The sequence below is a fragment of the Pezoporus flaviventris genome, unplaced genomic scaffold (assembly GCF_033815535.1).
Source record: "Pezoporus flaviventris isolate CSIRO_AGI_PZ_B2104156 unplaced genomic scaffold, CSIRO_AGI_Pfla_v1 ptg000002l, whole genome shotgun sequence".
In the NCBI taxonomy this organism is placed as follows: Eukaryota; Metazoa; Chordata; class Aves; order Psittaciformes; family Psittacidae; genus Pezoporus; species Pezoporus flaviventris.
In genome coordinates, this window is record NW_026892550.1 from 92,340,904 (window position 1) to 92,360,415 (window position 19,512).

The 19,512-nt window shown below is 45.3% G+C and overlaps 1 protein-coding gene across 28 annotated transcripts in view; it reads right to left on the bottom strand.

Moving 5' to 3' along the window:
- Window positions 1–19,512, bottom strand: part of RBFOX2 (RNA binding fox-1 homolog 2) — a 166,655-nt gene that overhangs the window by 94,865 nt on the left and 52,278 nt on the right. The window contains exon 1 of one of the 28 annotated variants that reach the window (XM_061445122.1): window positions 13,009–13,219. The exons of the other annotated variants lie outside the window; for them this stretch is intronic. Coding sequence (XP_061301106.1) covers window positions 13,009–13,023 — 15 coding nt within the window. The 5' untranslated portion in view covers window positions 13,024–13,219. Of the gene's footprint in view, window positions 1–13,008; window positions 13,220–19,512 lie in introns of those variants that run through there. 28 annotated transcript variants of the gene reach the window in all.

The window sequence follows — 19,512 nt, forward strand, 5'->3', positions numbered from 1 at the left end:
AAGTCACCAGATGGTAGTATCAGAGATACTCTCACCAAGTATTTTTAATTGAATGAATCACAAACTAAGTCTAGGTGATACTGTCAATTTTCCCCATGGTATAAGTATAGTTATCTCAGCCCACCAGCAAGTTGCTGCGTGGCAGCTGTGGGGCCGAGAGTGATGGCATTCCCAGTCTATCCCAGCAAACAGTCCTGGGATAAACCACTCTTGCTGAGGGTATGAGCTAACACGTTTTACCTTGCCTCTGCCTGGGGCAAAGGGAGCACATGATCAACTATCGCAGAGCATTTCAGTACATGGCCGTGTCTTACTCATCTGGCTGAGCACTTGCTCCCTAACGGAGACAGCTTTGGAATGGATTTTCCTCCCCACCTAGCCTCACAGCTTATCAAATTGCTTCCATGTGACAAACTGAAATAGAAAAAGGCATTTGTTCTAAGTTAAAGGGTGTCCACACAGTAAGTTACTCTAGTATTGACTTGAACTTGTGCCTGCCTTTAGAGTGGCAGAGCTTCCCACCTCCACATATAAAAGTAGAATTTTGGGGAAAGTTTTTTTGGGGGCAGCATCTTGTTCTTCTGACACGGGAGAAAAAGCATTCCCTTGCCCAACTTGGTTCAACCAGAATAGCAGAGCTGCTGCCCACACACTGTAACTATGCATGCAAGAGACAAAACATGTCAAAAATCTTAAACCAAACTCTTAATTGAACAGAAGTAAAATGGAAATAAACAGGCAGCACAGTCTACGTGAGATAGCTAGGTCTGAGGCCGCACTACTGGCAGGAACTGAGGAATTTGAGAACATCATGCAGGCAGGACCTTTAGCTGCCGCAACAGCAAGTCCCCAAATAAATCTGAGGAAATCATTTGGAAACAGTTCCAGCATGGCAGTATGCAGAATATGACACCTTCAGCGTAAATCTGCAAAGACAATTTCATGATAGAAGAATTACATCTGTCCATTAATTTCTGTATGCCTCCGTTCAAAATCCTGCTTGCCTGCTTCAGAAGATGAATCCTGCTTTTTCCCCATTCCTATTAAAAACAATATACATATTATATATATGTATATATATAATCCTAAACTCAGACAGCTCTAAAGAGATTCAAGAACAACATGCCAGAAATGCTGCAGTTAAGAGTTTGGTGCATTTGCTGAGTGCACAGAAAGGAGCCAGAAATAGCACACAAAGCTGAGGTTTGGCAAGAACGACACAGCGTGTACCCTGAAAGAGGAAAATCAAGGCATGCTAAATGAACGGTGACAGCAGCAAGTCATGCTTTGATGTAGGGAGTGATCCCAGGGATTACTCTTGTTGGGGCAGAGGTGTTAGTTATTGCTGTGTCCCTCCTCTGGTGCTTTTAGTGGAGAAGCAGAAGGCTGTGGTGGAGAACAGAAGAGGTATGTTGAGGCTGTGCCAGCTCTTGGGCAAAAGAGGCAGTGTTCACATCACTGTCTGCCTCAGACTAAGACAAACGTAAAAGGCAGCAAACACCTGGAGTTTGGTTGGTTGGGGTGGGGGGGGAGCCCTGACCATTTCTGAGATGGCAGGAGTGATCAAAATTCTGGACACCTTTTTATTCTCACCCAGAGCCCCAAGATGTGGGCACAGAGGTCTGCTATGGACACATAAGCTAACTACTACTCACTCTTCTCCCCAGGAGTCAAAAGGACAGACATGGTTCAGCCCAAAGCCCATTTCCCAGGCTAGCTTCAATTCCCAGGAAGCTCTAAAACAAGCCACAGCAGCTGAAATCCCTGGACAACAAGAACCAGCCAAGGGCTTTCTCATGTTGCACCATCTGCATGATCAAGATACCTGCTCTTGTCAGCAGCTTTCCATGACCTCTAAAGAAAAAAATCATACATGTCCATTTACCCCAATTTGCCACTATCTGCATGCTCTGTCCCAAAACCAGGAAGCCATAAAGATGGTTTCCCAGCTCCCATGAAAACCCTTATCTCTGTTTTCTGTCATTATCAAGAAATCTCCATGAGAGACTTAGATCATGTTCTCTGCACATCTCTCCAGTTACTCTGCAGCGGGGCTACTCTGACTTCCTGGTAACAAGACTACCAATGCAAAAATCAACTGCAACCCCCCTGCATTATCAGCTCGGATATCAGCAGCACTCAAACTTCAGCCTCTACAGCTTTACAGGTTTCTTAGCATGAATTTAAAGGAACCACTTATCTCAGGCTACAGATTCATGCGTAGGCCAGAGTTAAAGTAGGGCAATACTTTAGCTGCATCTCAAGCTCACACTGTAATGAAGCAAAAGCTGCAACTTCAAGCTCTGAAGGCGCACAGCAGGCACACCTCCTGCAACTGCTCTGAATTAGATAGCTTCTGAGTAACTTGTGTGAATCTTGAAAACCTAAAACTGCTCAACAGCCTGCCACTGAACTGCTTTAGCAGGCATATTCTTTCATATACATTACTGGGTCCTCAGTATGGTGCTGGGAACAAGACCCTTTTCTGCAGCAGAATGTGGTAGATAGGCAAACCCTGCATGAAGCATACTTCAGAATGGCAGATTTCCAAAGGCATCTCTGGTCAAAATGAAGCAAACCTGCCACTGCCAAACTGCCCCAGATTGTATGCAATAGGACAGGAAAATACTTACCTGCCATCAAGATGAAAACGAAGAAACCGACAGCCACATTAAAAACAAAATCCACACCATGCTTTCTGCATATTCTGTTCCTGACTTACCTTCTTTACAATTATGAGACCGATCTAATAACAGCCCCTAGAAATCCAGCTGTCACATTTTGATAGTTCACTGATTGCCCACATAGATCTAATTACTCAGACAGTCCACATGCCTAAAACTTCACGTGGACGCAGCCATTCCTCAGCCTTGCCCTGCCAGGGGTCTGAAGAATGGAAGCAAGAGCAATGCTAGGATGATCAGATGCTTTTTGGAGCCACCAAGGTCAAAGTATAGAGAAAAGAAGACAGGAAACAGCTGCTCTAGAGCTAAGAGACAACAGAATGCTTACAAACCTAGAAAAATAATTAAACGAACTAATGAGCCGTAGTTGGCAAAGGAACAACAGGTCAAGGAAGATACAATTCCTCATTGTAGGGACAGGTGAAGAAGGAGGGAAGCTCTCCCACGTCAGGGCAGACTGGGACTGAGTTAGCAGCTCTATCATGGAGCTGTGACAAGGAGGGATATCTCAAGAGATGAGGCGATTTATTCTGGAGTTTCAGGGCTGGAATAAGCAGCAGAAGGTGAACAAAAGGCAACCTCTGTCGTGGATCCAAACAGGAGACAGAGCTGGGATGGCAATGCCACAACGTTTGTTTTGTTCTCGGGTTTGTTTGTTTTAAAAGGAAGTTAACAGAAAAACACCAGCAGCTTAAAATGCTCCAAGCATACAGCCTGCCACTCCTCCTGGGTCATGACAAAACCTCCTGCCCCGTAATGAGAAGGGCTCCTTGGGATCCAGCAGGCCTCCAACTCTTCATCCCCAGCTGGGGGGGGCGGACGGGGTTCCCATATCAGCGGCTCAGCAGCACGGAGCTCCCCACACTGTCACCGGCCGCCAGCCCAATTCAGACCTGTAATCTCCCTCGACTTTGATTTAATGCAGCAATTACTGGTAATGTGGTTTGAAGGAGATAAATGCCCAGTACAGGGCTGGCTGGCACTGACGCTCATTCCGCTCATGATGCGAGAACAGTTTTAATTAAAATCCCCTTTATGATAAAGGAGCTGCTTGACTGGATGTTTCTGTGCAGCCCTGATACAGAGCCTCCTCCAAAGCGGATTAGAAATCAAAGTTTCCCCCTTCTCGCTACTGGCAACACACAAAAAAAGGGAACACAGTCACCATGTCACCCTTCTGCAATTTCCTTAACCCTAGAACTGCTGGGAAAATGCCCACATTTGCTTAAAAGCAATTGCCACCTCTTCTCATAGCTCTAAGTGTTTTCCAAAACCTAAAAACACAGGGACTGCTTTAATTATAATCAACACATCCATAGAGCTCAACTTCCATGATCCAAAATGGTTTTCCTCTCTGTCTGGTTTAAAAGGGAATCAGCTTGACCTCTTCTATGGCAAACGCATCCATACAACCTGCATTCTGGCAAGGAGAGAAAATCAGGCCCGTGGTGCTCTGGCAAGATGGTAGGAAGTCAGGATATGGCAGAAAGGCTGGAAAAGCAGAAGCTGCTGCTGACTGAGGCAGAGTGGCACAGACAGGGAGGGGGAAAGGAACAGCACTGCAAGATAAAGGCATAAAATTTGGCAGAGCGGTCAGGATCCCAGCACAGACATGTTCCAGAAATGATCTGTCAGCTCTTGATCGAGTTACAGCAAATCTAGGTGCAATTTTGGGTTGGTTTTCTTCTTTACCGTATAGGAAATACCAGAGATGAATACATTAAGCACAGCTAGTTTCTATTATAGCAAGTGCCAGGAGCAGATTGTCACAGTGAGAAATTGGCCTTGTGCATTACACAGAAAAGGCAGTGCTGGGTTTGGAGGCCTGCAGACAGTGCAGTGTGAAGATAAAGAGCCTCAAGTCTGAATGCACATTATTCCTCTCCTTAAGCCCCCAAACACACATAAACATAAAAAGGCTGATGTAAGCAGCTGAATTTCTCCATGACCTTCAGAATCTATCTGTGGACCATGGGACTACTCGAGCCTTGTCCCTGGAACTTCCTCTCTTTTCAGAGCCTCGTTACCCTAGAAGTGCTCCATATTACCTCACATGGTCTTCTCCTCCAAAGCCCTCCAAATGCCAGAGTCAATGGGACTCTGTTCAAAAAAAAAAAACATTTTTCTTTAAAATAAGAAAGTATTTGAAAGTGGCTGTCATGTTCCATGATTCCCCACCCCCTTCACACTGCACAACACAGATGAAAAAGAAGAAAGATCCTGATAGAACCAGGAAGGATTCAGCACAACAGCATGACCAGTTGACTCCATGGGAGTCTGAAGCATCAGGCACCAAAGGCTGATGCGGGTGAAATGGTTTAAACCAGCCTTCAGGAGCACCTTGCTCCTCAACAGGATGAACAAGGAGTAAAAACACCACGTTAAGAGACAGCAATGTGAAGATTTAATGCTGTTTTGCTGGTCCACAAGGGAGAAAAAAATGAAACCAAAAAAGGCCTGGTATAATTAACAAGATTAAAGGGGGATTTAGGATCAGGACAGAAAAGCAACGGGCCAGATTGATCCTTACAGGATTAAAGCTGGAATCCTACTAAGAGTCCAGTGGTTGAGAGATCAACGCAATGTAATGGGATTAAATCAACATCAGCTTTTGTTTTTACAGAACTGAAGCCCAGCACCCATGTCTTACCATTTCAGATAAGCACTGGAAAAGTTTACTGGTACCTACAGACCAGTGTGCAGGTTTGTCTTCCTAGAGGGACTTCCCCCTTCAGCCCTCTCACAGAAGAGCAACAGGTACTTTCAGAAACAAAGGACAAAAACCATGTGGTTTGTAACAACTTGTCCAACCCACCAAGAAAGCTGAGGATTTACCAAAGTCCGTGTTCCAGCCAGCTCTACATTAACTGGTATCAAGTGTGATTGGATCACCCCAGGACTGATGGATGGGGAAGCCAGGAAGACAGTCCCAGCTGCATCCAGACATGCTGCCGACAAGCAATTGGATTTTGATATTGTCTCTTGCTGGCACGGAACAAAGGACGCAGTATAGTGTACAGAACATATCAGCAAACACATTTAAGACAAATTGTCGCATGTCCCCGTGGCGCAACAATACCCAAGAATTACAAAAGTGAGAAAAGCCTCTTTCAGCATGTTTCATTTGCATTACAGCTGGTGCAACACATGCAGGCCAGCTGCACCTCTATTCCCCTGCTCCAAAGTTTCCAAGGCTTCCTGGTAATTTGAGTTGGTACAGGGGGGAGGGAAAGAGGGGAACAGGACAAGGCACTCAGTTCTGCATAGATATGTGTACTATTTTTGAAGTTTTTACCCTTGCAGGAGAGAAAATTGCGCATGTTTAAATGGGAGGGTGTCTATCACCACCCTGCTTGGCTGAAGAGAGAAAGGGTGTTTATTGCACACGAGTTCACGGCAGCTAAAGAGCTGCACTGGAGAGCAATACTCCCCCCATGCAAGGAAAAAGCATTAAGGCACCTCGTATTTCTACTGTACTTGTGAGTCCTAAAGGTGTTTAAAAGCAGCAATTACACATACACTATATACTCCAGCAAAGCTTTTGCTGCAGAAGAATTCTCCAACACTAAAACTCTAAGATGCAGATACCACCCATTTCTTAAAAGATGCCCTAACCAGTAGCTTCACCTATGCTGAAAGTGCTTCTCCTTTTCAGCTGGCTGGACCAAAGTAACTGGTATTCACTGCTCCTCCTCACTGTGCTGAACAGTGAGGAAGCAGCCAAAATTCTCAGTGTAATAAATTGGGATGAAGCTACTGATGGATCCAACAGGCCTATGCAGCATTACTGCGATGGGCCTGATGGAGTTTCAGGCCCCGTGCACACTTCCAAATAGGCACTGCCAGCTTCCTAAGAGATGCTTCATCCTTACTCGGGAGGCTTCTCCATCCAAAATGGTACATACGTCATGGACGCTAGCAGACATCACTGTAGTGATTGAGGGTGGGCTGAAAAAGGAGGCCATTACAACAGAAATGAAAAAGTAAAAAATAGCAGCAGGCAGATCATACTGCACATTTTCTGTTTTCTACCCACGTATACATATCTGAATTTCAGCATTTTTCTACATTTAAGCTTTGATTCAATACTACATGCTTTATAAATGATAAAAAAGTACAGGAGTGTTCCAGTATTATCCTCTGCCAGCTCCTTAAAGCACGATGAATAATAATCCCTAAGAATATCTAAAAAAAAACCCTGTCATCTGGTCAAAATATTTTCACTTCATCACTATCTTATGTCCAAGTTTCAATTAGAGCATTGTGTGGGGGACAGCATGTTTCATTTGAAGCTTCACTTGAAGCAGGAGCAAAACTAACTGCCTTTGCCCTGGATTCAGCTTCAAACCCAAGAACCATCTGGTAAAAAATCAGCCAGAGCATTGTGCAGGCAGTATATTAGTCATGAGATGCAGTACTCTGAAAACAATGAAACCTAAATTTAAGGGACAGACAAGGGAAACGTAATTACTTGTTTAAATTTCTTCACAGCTTTGAGGAATCTTTAACACTTTCAGCAAAAGAATTTAGCCCTGGAGGGCACCAAGCACATCCTAAATTGATTTCTTAATTTTCTTTAAGCCTGTTTAAACTTCAGCGCAGAACTATCTGCACTGGTCCATCAGCACAGCCTGCCTCTCCAGTGCACGGCCGCAGGATGCGTCACACAGTCCTGGGTATGGAGTACCAACCAGAGCTGCAGATACAGACTGCAGATCCTCCTCCAAACTGAAACTCCCGAAAGAAAACATTCTGTCTGACCCTACAACCCAACTCAAACTCCTGCTGTATCCAGTAGCCTTCACTGAAGGACAAAGGGATCTCTTCCAGCTAACCACACAAGCTATCCAGTCACACCATGCACATATACACAGTTGATACCCTAGACTGCTCAGAGCTGTAGCAAAAGGCCATCCAAATTCATATCACTCAAAGACTTTTCCCATACCACTGCTGTAACTTTGGGGGTCAGGACAAGTGTAAGGTTCTGGTGCTGCTGGAATCCAGATTTGCAAATAAGCACCACAGGAAGTGCAGGAAACACAGATGTTCAATCTCAAATCACTATTATCTGCACTCTTCCTCAAGCTTTCAGCTGGAAACCAGGAAGGCTGAGGTTTATTCTCCTCTTATTCTCTTGCGGTTTATCCTCTTCCTTCCAAGACAAACAGGCTGTTTTGTGAAAAACTAACTTTAACAGGACCTGGTCCTGTCAGTCTCCCAAGACTTGGACAGGCTTAGAGCAAACAGGGTCCCCTGTGCTCCTTGCTGTTTGGACAGGTGGGAACACAGCCGTCAGGCAGAAGAGCCGCTGGAGAAAGTCGTATCAACTCAGCCAGCCTACAGCCCTCTAATTCTGTTGTTTAGACTCATCAGGGAAGAAAATTCCTGAATGTGATCGCAATGTGCTGGGCACTGATTTTACCTGGGTTTACATTAATCCAATGTAGCCTACAGAATAGATTATCCTGATCCTCAATCTCCTTTCTCTGAAACCAGGACCTTAAATTTGAAATGCCTTCTCATTTTTGAGCTGCACCAGGCTTTTTGGTCTCAGCAGTGACCTTGGCATCTTCCAGGATTACAGGCTTGCAGGAACATAGAACTGGAAAAAATCACCTGGATTATCAGCTCATGGTGCTCTAATAACATAGGTGGTCACATTATATACTCTCTTTTCATAAACTCTTTTTTCTCTGTTTCCCAAATCTCCAAAGCCTGTATAAATCCTAGATGCAAATAGATGCAAGTTGCTTCATCACATTAACCCCCCCAGGGGAACATAAGGCAGGCATTCCCAAACCAGCTGTGCAGGGAGCACCTTGGGTGTGGAAACAGCACAGACACATTCACAAGGTGCTGCATCAAAGCAAATAAATCTTATCGAGCAGCAGAACTCATTATCTCAGTTGCAGGGCTGGACAAACATATTACTCCTGGGTTCATACAGCTATGTATGCAGGCCACAGTATGGCACCATGGGGACTTTCAGACCAGAGAATCAGCTCACAGACTACCAGCTCAGGGAATTTTTCCATGAGCTCCATTTTATGATTCTCCAGGGCTTTGCTGCTCTGGAGCAAGAATCCAAAATCAGTGTTATATAACATTAAGCATCTTTTACCATATTCACAGAAATTCACACCAGGCCTGACCTCTAACATGCATTCAGGAAAACCTTCCTGCAGGCTCAGAACCACCGTGTTCCACATCTTAACTTCTCTCGGCATCGACTGAGGCTGCGACTGCTGCTCTTCATCCCATCAGAGCTTCAGTTGATGCCCAATGTGTTTATTTGCCATTCCTACAAAACAGGTTCCAGCCAAAGACCTACAGGCACAGCCAGACTTCCCCAGCAATAGCTGCCCTAGGCTTGGCACCAGAACAGAGCAAGGAGGCCGTTTTCCTTGGATAGCCACTTGCTTTGCTGCTATCAGATGAATGCTTTGAAAGCCACACCATAATGACCGTACTTTTCACTGCTGTAGTTACCTCTCATGAAAAAAAAAAATCCAAACAAATAATAGGAAGACCTGGTGTGAGGGAGAGCACGTTGCTAAGACCCAAATTTGGCAGCAGAGTTGGATTTCCAGTCCCTTGGTGGTAAAACTGATGAGCTCGGAGCCTAGGGGAAAAAATTATTCCAGTGAATGGAAAGAGAGGCTTTTAAGTGACAAAAAGGCAAGTAAAAGGCAGGTCAGGAAGAAAACCAACAAAAAATGTTTCAAAATGAGCTTGGCAAGCTTACTGGCACTATTCTTGCTTGTATGGTAATTAGTAGGTCTAGGTAAGATCTTCACTTTCACAGGGCTCTAGAGAAAGAAATCATTTCTCGTTGCAATAGGCAGCCGGCCCTCTCACAAACACTCAGCATGTACTCTGTACATGGCTGTAAGAAATGAGGAAATTATCTATACCCACTATAATCTGAGATCAGAGCGATGAATCCAGTGCTTTCCTACCAGAAGCCTAGCAACAGCATGGACCTCCCCTGCCTTGGTCCCTCCTGCCTTTGATAGCTTCAGCTGTCTTTGAGCACAGGAGAAGGATGGTTGATAAATTGCTTGCTAGGGCTGCTGCCCCTTCCTTTCAACCTTTCTTGTAACAACAGACCTCCAACAAGGCAACATTCATACATGCGACTCTCAGAACACATCATGCTCTTTAGAAAATACTTGGAATGAAATGACTCTAGATTGTATCTTATGACTCACAGTACACACAGATTCATCTGCTCATAAATGAAAAAAATAGGCATTCTTATCCAGAAAAGGGTTGAACACTTTTCCCACACTCAAACCACTTTGCTCCTGGCTGTTGCCAGCAGAATGCCTGCCCCTGTTGTCAGTACAGACCTCCTCCCAAGCAAAGACCCCCCCCCACCTTCGTAGCCCCAATTACCGATGGTAACTGCTGACTAGGAGCCCTCTTGAGCAACTCAGGACTCCACACATCTGCAGGTAAACAGGAATGAGTGCATGACGACACTAAAATAGTTTTAGATGGTCCTTTATGAACAAAAAGAGCCCCTACACACACCTCCTGCATGTTGAAACTCCTTGAGTTTCGACACCCGATTATCAGACCTATGCGTTCGGTTTTCAACATCAGAAAGACTATCACACTGTCTCTGCTACAGAAAGACTTTATACAACTGCATCCTACACAATGAAAGTGTTAAGATAAATAGTCTCTCTTGCTATTTATTGGCACAGCTAGTCTGCCACCTTCCCTTCCCTCACAATGCCAAGCATTAGGTCACCACAACAGATACTTCAAGTTTCCCACTCTTCAGCTCTCCACAGCCCACAATCCCCTGCAGTTTACAAGGCCCTTATTTAAGAGTATCCTGCAACAAGTTTCACCCGAGGGAATACAGTTCAGCGAGCAGGAATGTCAGTCTGAACCAAGGCTACACCACCACTTCATCTCAGAGACAGCATTATAATCAGGACGGGACTGTGATGTTGCAGGTTGTTGTGATGTTTGGGGTTTAGTACTCACACCATACTATAGCTGCAGAGGAAGGTGCATTCTCATTTTATTATTTGTCAAGTGTGACAGCATTCAGTATTGCACAAGCTCTTGAAGGAAGACAATTCTGTAACATGCACCCTTGAGGGACACACACACACACATTATGGTTGCTGTGGGAACCTTAATTCTGGATTTCAGGACTTGCATATTTAAAACCTCAAATTTAACATTGCATTAATGTAGCTTCATGCATTGAATTAAGGAATGACTCAGTACAAATCACCATGCATCTACTGAAGTCCTGACATTCCAAGGACAAGAAGCACAGGACTGAAAAGACACAGCATGGGAACAAGAAGGAAAAGAGGGGCAGGGGGAAAGGGAGAGGAACCTGTGAGCAGAAAAGCAAGAAACCAGCACAGCCGAGGCACAGCAAACCCCCGATCAAACCAGATCTGTCACTCAGGGCTCCTTGTTCTCACTGCTAAAGGTTATGCAGCCCATCAGGATAAAAAGAGCTTAAAGCAGAAACACAAATGAGCACAGAGGAAAAGGTTCCTGAAAGGACTGAGGAGGGGAAGATTCCTGAAAGTAGCAGGGTAACTTGTACTGAGAAAGGAAAGATTATACCCAGATAGCAGAAATTCACTAATTTTTTATTTAATCATCATGGCACAATGCCTGGATGATGCCCTTGAAACTCCTTCAGCTATTCAGGCATTTAGCACTTCTTTTCCCCACTCCTCTGAAGTTGAACTGCAAGGCAAGCATAGCAATAGCACTGCCCAAAGTTACGGGTGCAGGCAGAAGCAGCAGACCATGGAGGGATACTGGTGTTGGTGTGCCAGCAAGTGTCCCAAAACTCAACCCTATCTTAAGAATCTAGGACAGCACTTCATCTTTTGGGCCAAAGCTGCCCTTTACACAGACTGACACCCTCTGCTTTGCACTACCGTGCCCACACACCCCTTGCCAGAAAGGGCAATTCTCCTCAGCTCCCACACTCACAAGCCGGCATCCTCCATACTTCAGCCGGTGAAGGAACATCTCCATTGTTTACTGCTTATCTAAAATCAGCAACAGCACGGCTGAACTAACTTCTATTACCCCACCCACCAAAAGAAGCACAAATCTTTGCTGAGCCATGGGACCTGCCCAACCTTTCTCCCTAAACGCCAGCACCCCGTTTTGGGGCTCCGCATGCCAGGCTGCACGGCAAGGGGGAAGAGCGAGGAAGGTGAACGTGCCTGCCAGCGGGGCCAGCTGGATGAAACCAAGCAAGTGTGCATACCCCAGCGCAGAATCAAGTTACCCTGCAACAAAGATAGTGTGTGTATGTGCAAAGGAGGGAAGTAAAATCCTTCTGCCCAGCTTCCAAAGCTCGCTTTGTTGCTAAAATAAACCAGTGTTTGTTCCTGGGAGTGATGGGAAGCTGGACTCCCAAAGCAGCAGCAGGGAGAGTCTCCACCTTCAAACCCACAGACTTTTTTAGAAGACCCAAAACAAAAACTTGGGAACCGATTACTCTGCACCTCAAGCATCCAAGGTAAGGAACGCAGGGGCGAACTGCTGATCTCAAGGGTGCCCAGGAGCAGACAGAACTTCACGTTGATAACTAACTGAGCAGCCTAACAGCTGACTGCTCCAGAGGAAATTCCAGTTCTCGCTCAAAGGCTGAAAATACATATACACTTTCATGTATGCTTTTACTTTGCTTGCTGAATCTATGTAACGCTTCACACATGTTTTTCCTGACTTTATTTCCATACTCCACCAGAAACTTGAGTAGCTGTGCCACTTCTGGAAAAACAACCCTGCATCCAACTTCTGTCAAAAAAGCTTCTTCCCTAAAGCCCCAAACTGCAAAACTATCTATTCCCTCCCTGCTCCTCTCAAACTTCAGCGACTACAGATGCCTTTCAGCAGCACTCCTCCACTCCCTGGGCTGTCTCGCAGTAGCACCAAAATCCCATAAAGCAGAGGCACATGGGAACAAGTCGTATGCATAGGAAAAAAAAAAATAATTAATAAATACATATATACACACAGGTCTCTCAGATGGCAGACAGTGAGCAGCCTTACACCAAACATTTTGTCTCTGAAGCACCTGCCCAAAACTTCTTCCTCCAGAGGAACATGGAACCGCAGGAAAAGCCTGCTCCATACCCAGTTAATACTTGCTCTAAACATTCTTTTTTACAACGGAAAACTAGAGCGTACTGAGTGTAGAGGCTGCAGAGAGCTAAGCCCAACAATGAAGGCCGCTCACATTAGTGCGGAGTCCTTCAGCTTTCCACTCCTTATATGTGCAAAGTGTGCAAGCCCTCACACACGCTTCTCTACTCACCCAGAGGTACATCATGTTAGCCTGGGTCCGTCAAACCCAGTGAGGTGATCCGGCAGCACAAGAGGCACTTCAGAGAGGCTGTCGAGGCCAAGGTTGGTTGAGGGTTTTTTGCTTTTGGTGTTTTGGTGGTTTTTTAAGGAAAAAAAAATATATATAATATCCAAATGGCTCAGTTTGAGGCTTAGAAAGCGTCTCGCCTCCTCCTCCACCCCCCTCCTCCAGCTCTGGCTGCTCTGCGCTCTTCTCTCGCACTTAATCTCTCCCTGGGAGTTCCCAGCCCCGTGTGTCTGTACTGGCGTGCACAGCACACACTCTGCATTCGCCTCCAGGGAATTTCTCTCTGTCATTCTGCTTCTAAAAACACAATCTCGGCCTCACAAGATTCTTGCAAGAGGCAGGGATGGGTGGGGTTAGTAATAAATGCAGCCCAGCTCCCAGTGCCCGAGTGCTTACTTTAGACAAGGGATATTTAGACGTGAACCAGGCAGAGCGTTGTCCTCCAAGGTCACTGGGGGTGAGGACCCATTCCCTCCCACTTGCTAATTGCTTCTCCTAGAACCATGCTTAGATGCAAGAGCCCTGCACGGTGCTATAGGCAGGTTCTGTATGTCTTCATCCACCCCATTAGCCAACACCCAAAAATTCGGCCAAAATTCAGTAGCTGTATTTAATCATTAACCACTGACAGGCACCGAGGAACACAACTACAGGGATCCTGGAGCTAAGGAGGAAACCTGCGCTGTGCCAGCCACCCTGGAGCTCCCACAGGAGCTCACTGTCAGCATGAGAAGCACCTCACAGATAAAGGGGTTAATTTTCTTTCGCAGGTGGCTCTGCATGAGTATTTTACAGACTTGAATAGACTCCTAAAGGGAAAGCAGCAGCTGGCTCCGGTTCCTCCGAGCGTATCGGGCTCCTGCCTGCCTGGCGGCAGCTTCCCCCCAAGTCTGAGAGGGGCAGGCACCCTTGCAAGCTCTGCGCTCCCGTTTCAGGCAGCCCCGGCGCGGGCGCACGACACACTTGCCCCAGCGCCCTCGACAAGCTCCAGCAAGCCTTTCCCCATGCGAGCGGCTCCTTGTCCCATCCCCCACGCCCGTGCCACAGGACAAGTGTCACCTCTCATCTCATTAATCAGTTAAACCGCTCTTCCAAACCAGGAAAACGGGTTTCTCGCCCCCTTCCCTTCCCTTCCCACCTCAGGATGAAGAATCGACTTCCCCCGCTGGGCTCCAAACGCAATGTTAAAATCGGCCTCACCTCAAACCGGGGGGGGGGGGTGTGGAAGGAGGAATATATATAATAGAAAAATAAATCATGTTTTCATTGAGGCACTGGTCTCCTTGGAAATGAGTTTAGAAGAAGTATTTTTATCTCAGCTAAGGATATAGAAATGGTGCTTTTTTCACATATCAGCTCTACTTCCTTTACCGACAGATTACAAGAGTACAATCCAGCGGGTTTGGAGCAAAGCAAGCAGCCATGCGGCCTGCCATGCTCCACCCACAAGTCAAACCCTATCTATCTCCTCATGGAGCAACAAATGGATGGGACTCCTGTGGCAAACAGCGCAGATATCCCAGGCAGGCTCGGCGATCCCTGGGCTCCCCTCACCTTCAGCAAGCCACAACCACCCCCCAAGCCAGGCTCGTCCTGGGTACAGGCACGAGCACGTGAGATGCTGACAGGCTCTGAGGAAATAAATACATGGCTATCGCTGCAGTCCTGTATAAAAACCCAGAGAAAAGGCTTATCGCTGAGACCAAGACATGGCAGCCACAGGGAAGCACTCATCAGAGGCAGGCAGGATGCTGCTCAGCTTTCCAGCAGCCAGGAAAACCCAGGTCCTGCTGCTCAGGGGAAGGAGCACAAGTCTCGATTCAGGAAACTTGAATGATCAAGAACAGCACCTCTCGGGCTGCCCGTCTGCCCTCTTTTGGCATGCCGGGTCAGATTGAGAAGGTAAAAAAAAAAGCGATGTTTCTAAAATTCACTTAGAATCATAGAATGGTCTGGGTTGGAAGGGACCTTAAAGATCACCTACTTACAGCCCACTGCCACTTTCACTAGGCCAGGTTGCTTACTGCACCAAAACCTATGTACCGCAGTCTCCAAAGAGCAAAACATGAGATCCATACACCTCCAGTGCTCCAAGAGGAGTGAAACAGCATCAGTGCTGACATTTTTATCAGGGTTGGACACTTCAGCAAACGTTTCAGCAGCAGGGTCACAGCAGCAGTAGCTATATGAGTTTAGCCAGCCTGCACACTCAGGCAGCCCAAATAACCTTGCACCAAATAACCTTGATGGCCTTTTCAAGGTTTTCTTCTGATCCACAATCCCAAACCAAAATATTATTTTGCTGTCATTTTAATGAAAGCTGAGATTCCTTGTGTGCAGAAGAGAAAGGGAGAAGGTACATTTCGGATGAGGAAACCCAAATAAATCCTACTTTTAGACATGAAAAATATGAGTGCTTAAAACTAAGCTTAAGAATGACCCAAGCACTCTCATCTTTAATCCCCATGGGATTAAAAAGAAGCACTTTCAGACTAAATCCGTTTTCCTTAATTTCAATAACTGAGACTGGTTACAAATCATCCCAGCAACTCCACAGTTGGACAGGTCACATTCAGCCCCCGCAGCAAAACATGACCTATAAACCCTCCTTGAATCATTCAAATACTGGCTCGAATCCATTTGCCACTGTCGCTACTAGGCCACCACCTCTCCGTGGAAGGTATATGGGAAGATTACCGAGAGCAGCAGACTTCTGGTGATGAAATCCCGTCGTCCTGGAGCACTTCTTGATGAACTGCAAGAGCAGGTTTCTCAATGCTCAGTATTCTCAAGCAGTGAGAGGAGTGCCCAGACCCGTCAGCAAACGCTGCTGCAGGGTGCCTCTAGAGGCACCGCTGTTTCAGACAGAACTAGTGGCAGTGGGGTAACTATGTTAGCCTTCAGATTATAAACAAGAAAATTTCCTACTTGGCCAATATAATTTGGGGGTGGGGAGAAGAACTAGATGAGCTACCAGGCCTTCTTTAAGCTTTTATTCCGATTATATAGATCTTCAAACTACATTAGCTAGTATGTAAAAGATAGCAATAAAAGACTTTTTTTTCTGGAACATTTATCTTAAGAGAACACAAAATACTCCGTAAGCAGCAAGAGGACAGTGGTATGTTAATCAGTCTAATTCCAGGAAAACAAAGACAGACATGACTAAAATGGTCTTCTGAAACAGGTAGCTAGGTCCCTCTGCAAATGCTTTGTCTTAATCCTAACAGCAATGCTTTACAGGATATATGTCAGGGAACCTGGAAGGCTGCGGTGTGTGGAAATATACATGATCTCTCAGGGATCCTTCCCGTCTCAAAAAGGATTAGAAGCAGACAGAAAAAGATTTTGAAATTAATAATACCGAGCTAAGAGAAAATTGTTCAGAGTGGTAGCCTAGTGAAACATTGGTCCCTCTTCTCTGGTGGGAGGCTGTTGGGTAAACCAAAGCGAACAGGGAAGAAAGCAGTCTGCAAAGACATTAATGCTTGTTAGAGAGGTAAGGAAGGTCTTAGCAAGTAACAAAAGGGGAAAGAGGAAAAAAAGGGAGCAAGTAACCACCTATTTAATATTATATCAAGGTATTTGCCAAAATAAGAGGCACTGGTAAAACGGAGAAAAAATTCTACCTGCTTCTGTACCAGTATCAAAAGTCTTACTTCCATATAAAAGGATTGCATCTGCTTAGCTGTGTGCATAAATTCAACCCTCAAAATACTGCTGGTAGGTAAGTTTCACATAAGCCAAATGCTTAAAAAAATAACTTACAAAAGATTCTTCTAGCCTACTTAGGAAAGATCTGAGTGGGCAAACAGGGAATAGGTACGGCACAGTTTCAGACTGATGTTACCAGTTTCTAGCTGATTGTGTCTCAGAGGCGCATGATTTCAAATGCTCGTGGATTAACAATCTAGCCGATAAAGCTCAAGACGGTAAGAGGTGGTGTGTCTGCCTCACACTGCTGAAATCACATTAGACAGCATGCAGGATGAGTGACTTGCTAAGCACCTCTTCATAATAGAGGGAGAAACCCATCTGATCACCAGGAATTTCAAATGCAACAACACTTGCATGAGGCATCGGGGGGCTAATGCCAAAGAACACCCTTGAAACGTCCAAATTACAGAAAACAATTTCTTAGTTCAAGAAGTGTTACATTGAAAATGAGCAACTCCATACTCAATTCTATCTTGACACAAAAGAGCAATCAATTGTAAAAACAGAAATTAGCGGTAGCTTAAGCAAAAATGATTGTGACAATTGCATTTGGATATATGAAAGGAGAACAGAGACCAAACCAGTGTATCTACATAAATACTCAGCACTTCAGTGGAACCACAGGTACACTGGCATATTTTTCTTGGACAGTCGGATTGTTTGTTGGGCTTCCCTGTCACATCTCCAACACTTGTACATATTCTAGCACGTGAAAAAAAAAAAAAAAAAAAAAAAGAAGTTGAGAGAAGGAAATAGAAAGGAAATCAGGAAGGGGGCAAGTAAAGTTTACCCAGGAATCCTAATGACAGGAGGTGAAATCCACAGCCAGAGCTGGAAGATGGTGAGTTTTTCAAAGCTTCTTAAGAATAGCAACCCCAGCAATTGCTTTGACCTGCTACTACAGGGAAAAGGTAGAAACATTCCCAATACTGAAGAAAGAACCAAAGCATTCCATATGTATTTCTGTTCTATATTTGGAGAAAATTCAGCTGTTGCAGTCTGTGATAACAAAATGCTTTTCATTCCAGCAGTGACTAAGGAAGATGCTCCAACAGCCACCCAACAAACAGCACTGTGGTCCTCTTATCCAGCTCGAGCTTACAAACAAAAGGGATGTAACCAGATAACAAGTAGGTTTTAACCAAACTACAGCTGTGAACATATTCCAGTGGGGACACTCAGGAAAGCCAGCGGTTTGCATCGAACTGTATGACCTGTATTTGCAGTTCTAATAAGCCCTAACTACAGCACTAACATTAAACCTGCTGTAAGGCCAAAAGTACAACTGTGATGCAATGACATCCCCAAATGCAGGTGCTTGCTGGAGCTCATATTATTAAAGCCCTGCTGCTGTTAGCTAAGCTCAGCCAAACAATTATACCTCTGTCAACACCAGAAGACTGCGTCAGGAAAGCAGTGTTACCAGTGAAGCCACCAATACCAATTTCTGCAGCATCTGAATTTTCCTAGAAGCATCCAGGTTGGAACTCTTCCACTAATGAGAGCTAAAATAATATCCTTCGCTGAGCGAAGCGAAAAGATGAAGTGGGGTCTGACAACAGGAGGTTTGCAGAACAAAGATGCAGGTGGAAGGCCTCGGGTGGGGGAGTGCAAATTAAGTGGTGCACCTGAATGCATCTGGGACAGCATTTGGATATCTGAATGAAAAATACTGACCATAAAAAAATCTACTCCTGATGTTTAATAAGGCTTCCTGGCAACCTCACCTGTAATACAAAACCATAAAAGAGTTTTAAAAAACAGCCTGAACTCTACGATGAAATTCTTTTATAGTTAAGAGGTGCTGTTGAATCTATGTGTTCCTCTTCACTGTGCAGTTTTCCTTGGCTGAAACCTGGGAGGGGAGGTTGGGGCAGGCTGAAGAGGAAAATCTCATTTCAAACCAAAGGAAAACAGTTGGCCTCACAGCCAAGAGCCAGACTGAGTTTCCACATCTTATGCAGAAGCTAGATTCAGAGAGAGGATGAAGACTCAATCGTTGTCCCACCACAATAAACACTTCAAGAACCATCTACTAAAGGTCTGAGTGGAGACAGGAAGGGAGACATGGTCTGCGGTGCTCAGAGGCAAGTTTCTCCAACACAGTGGCTGCTTTCCCATGGCTTATCTGCCTCTGGCAGAACATCCCAGCAAGAGAACAGGGGAAATCATACTCCTGCTAGCTGTGGGGTTTGGGCATGCCTTGTGTCTTGGCTTTTATTTGGTTTGGTTGGTTGATTTTTGTTTGGTTTGGGTGGTTTTTCTTTTCCAAAGAAGATTAGAGACGGGGCTGGGAGCTATCTGGAGAGAGGCACAGAAGGCAGCCCTGGGCACACATGCAGTTCCTACGGAGATAAGAGGATCTTCTTTGAGGCTGGTTTACCCCTTTGGGTGCCGCTGGAGACTACCCTGGTGGCAGAGTACTGCTCATCTGCGAAGCCTCCCTCCACTCAGGATCCTGGCATTATCTCTGATTATCAGAATTTCTGAACCACAAGATAGATTTCCTGTCAGCATCCAAAAGGACTCCAGGAAGCCTCTTTCTGCATTATCCTGTTTGTGAAAGGAAGCACGAATACAAAGTGCATACAATAAATCACCCAGAAAAATACCACAATCCCTTTTAGATGTTCTGCCAAGCAAATAAGCCAAATGTTGGCATATAAGGAAAGAAAGACATTTTGTTATAGAGCAACCCATTTTATTACTGGAAAACTGGATTCCCTATTC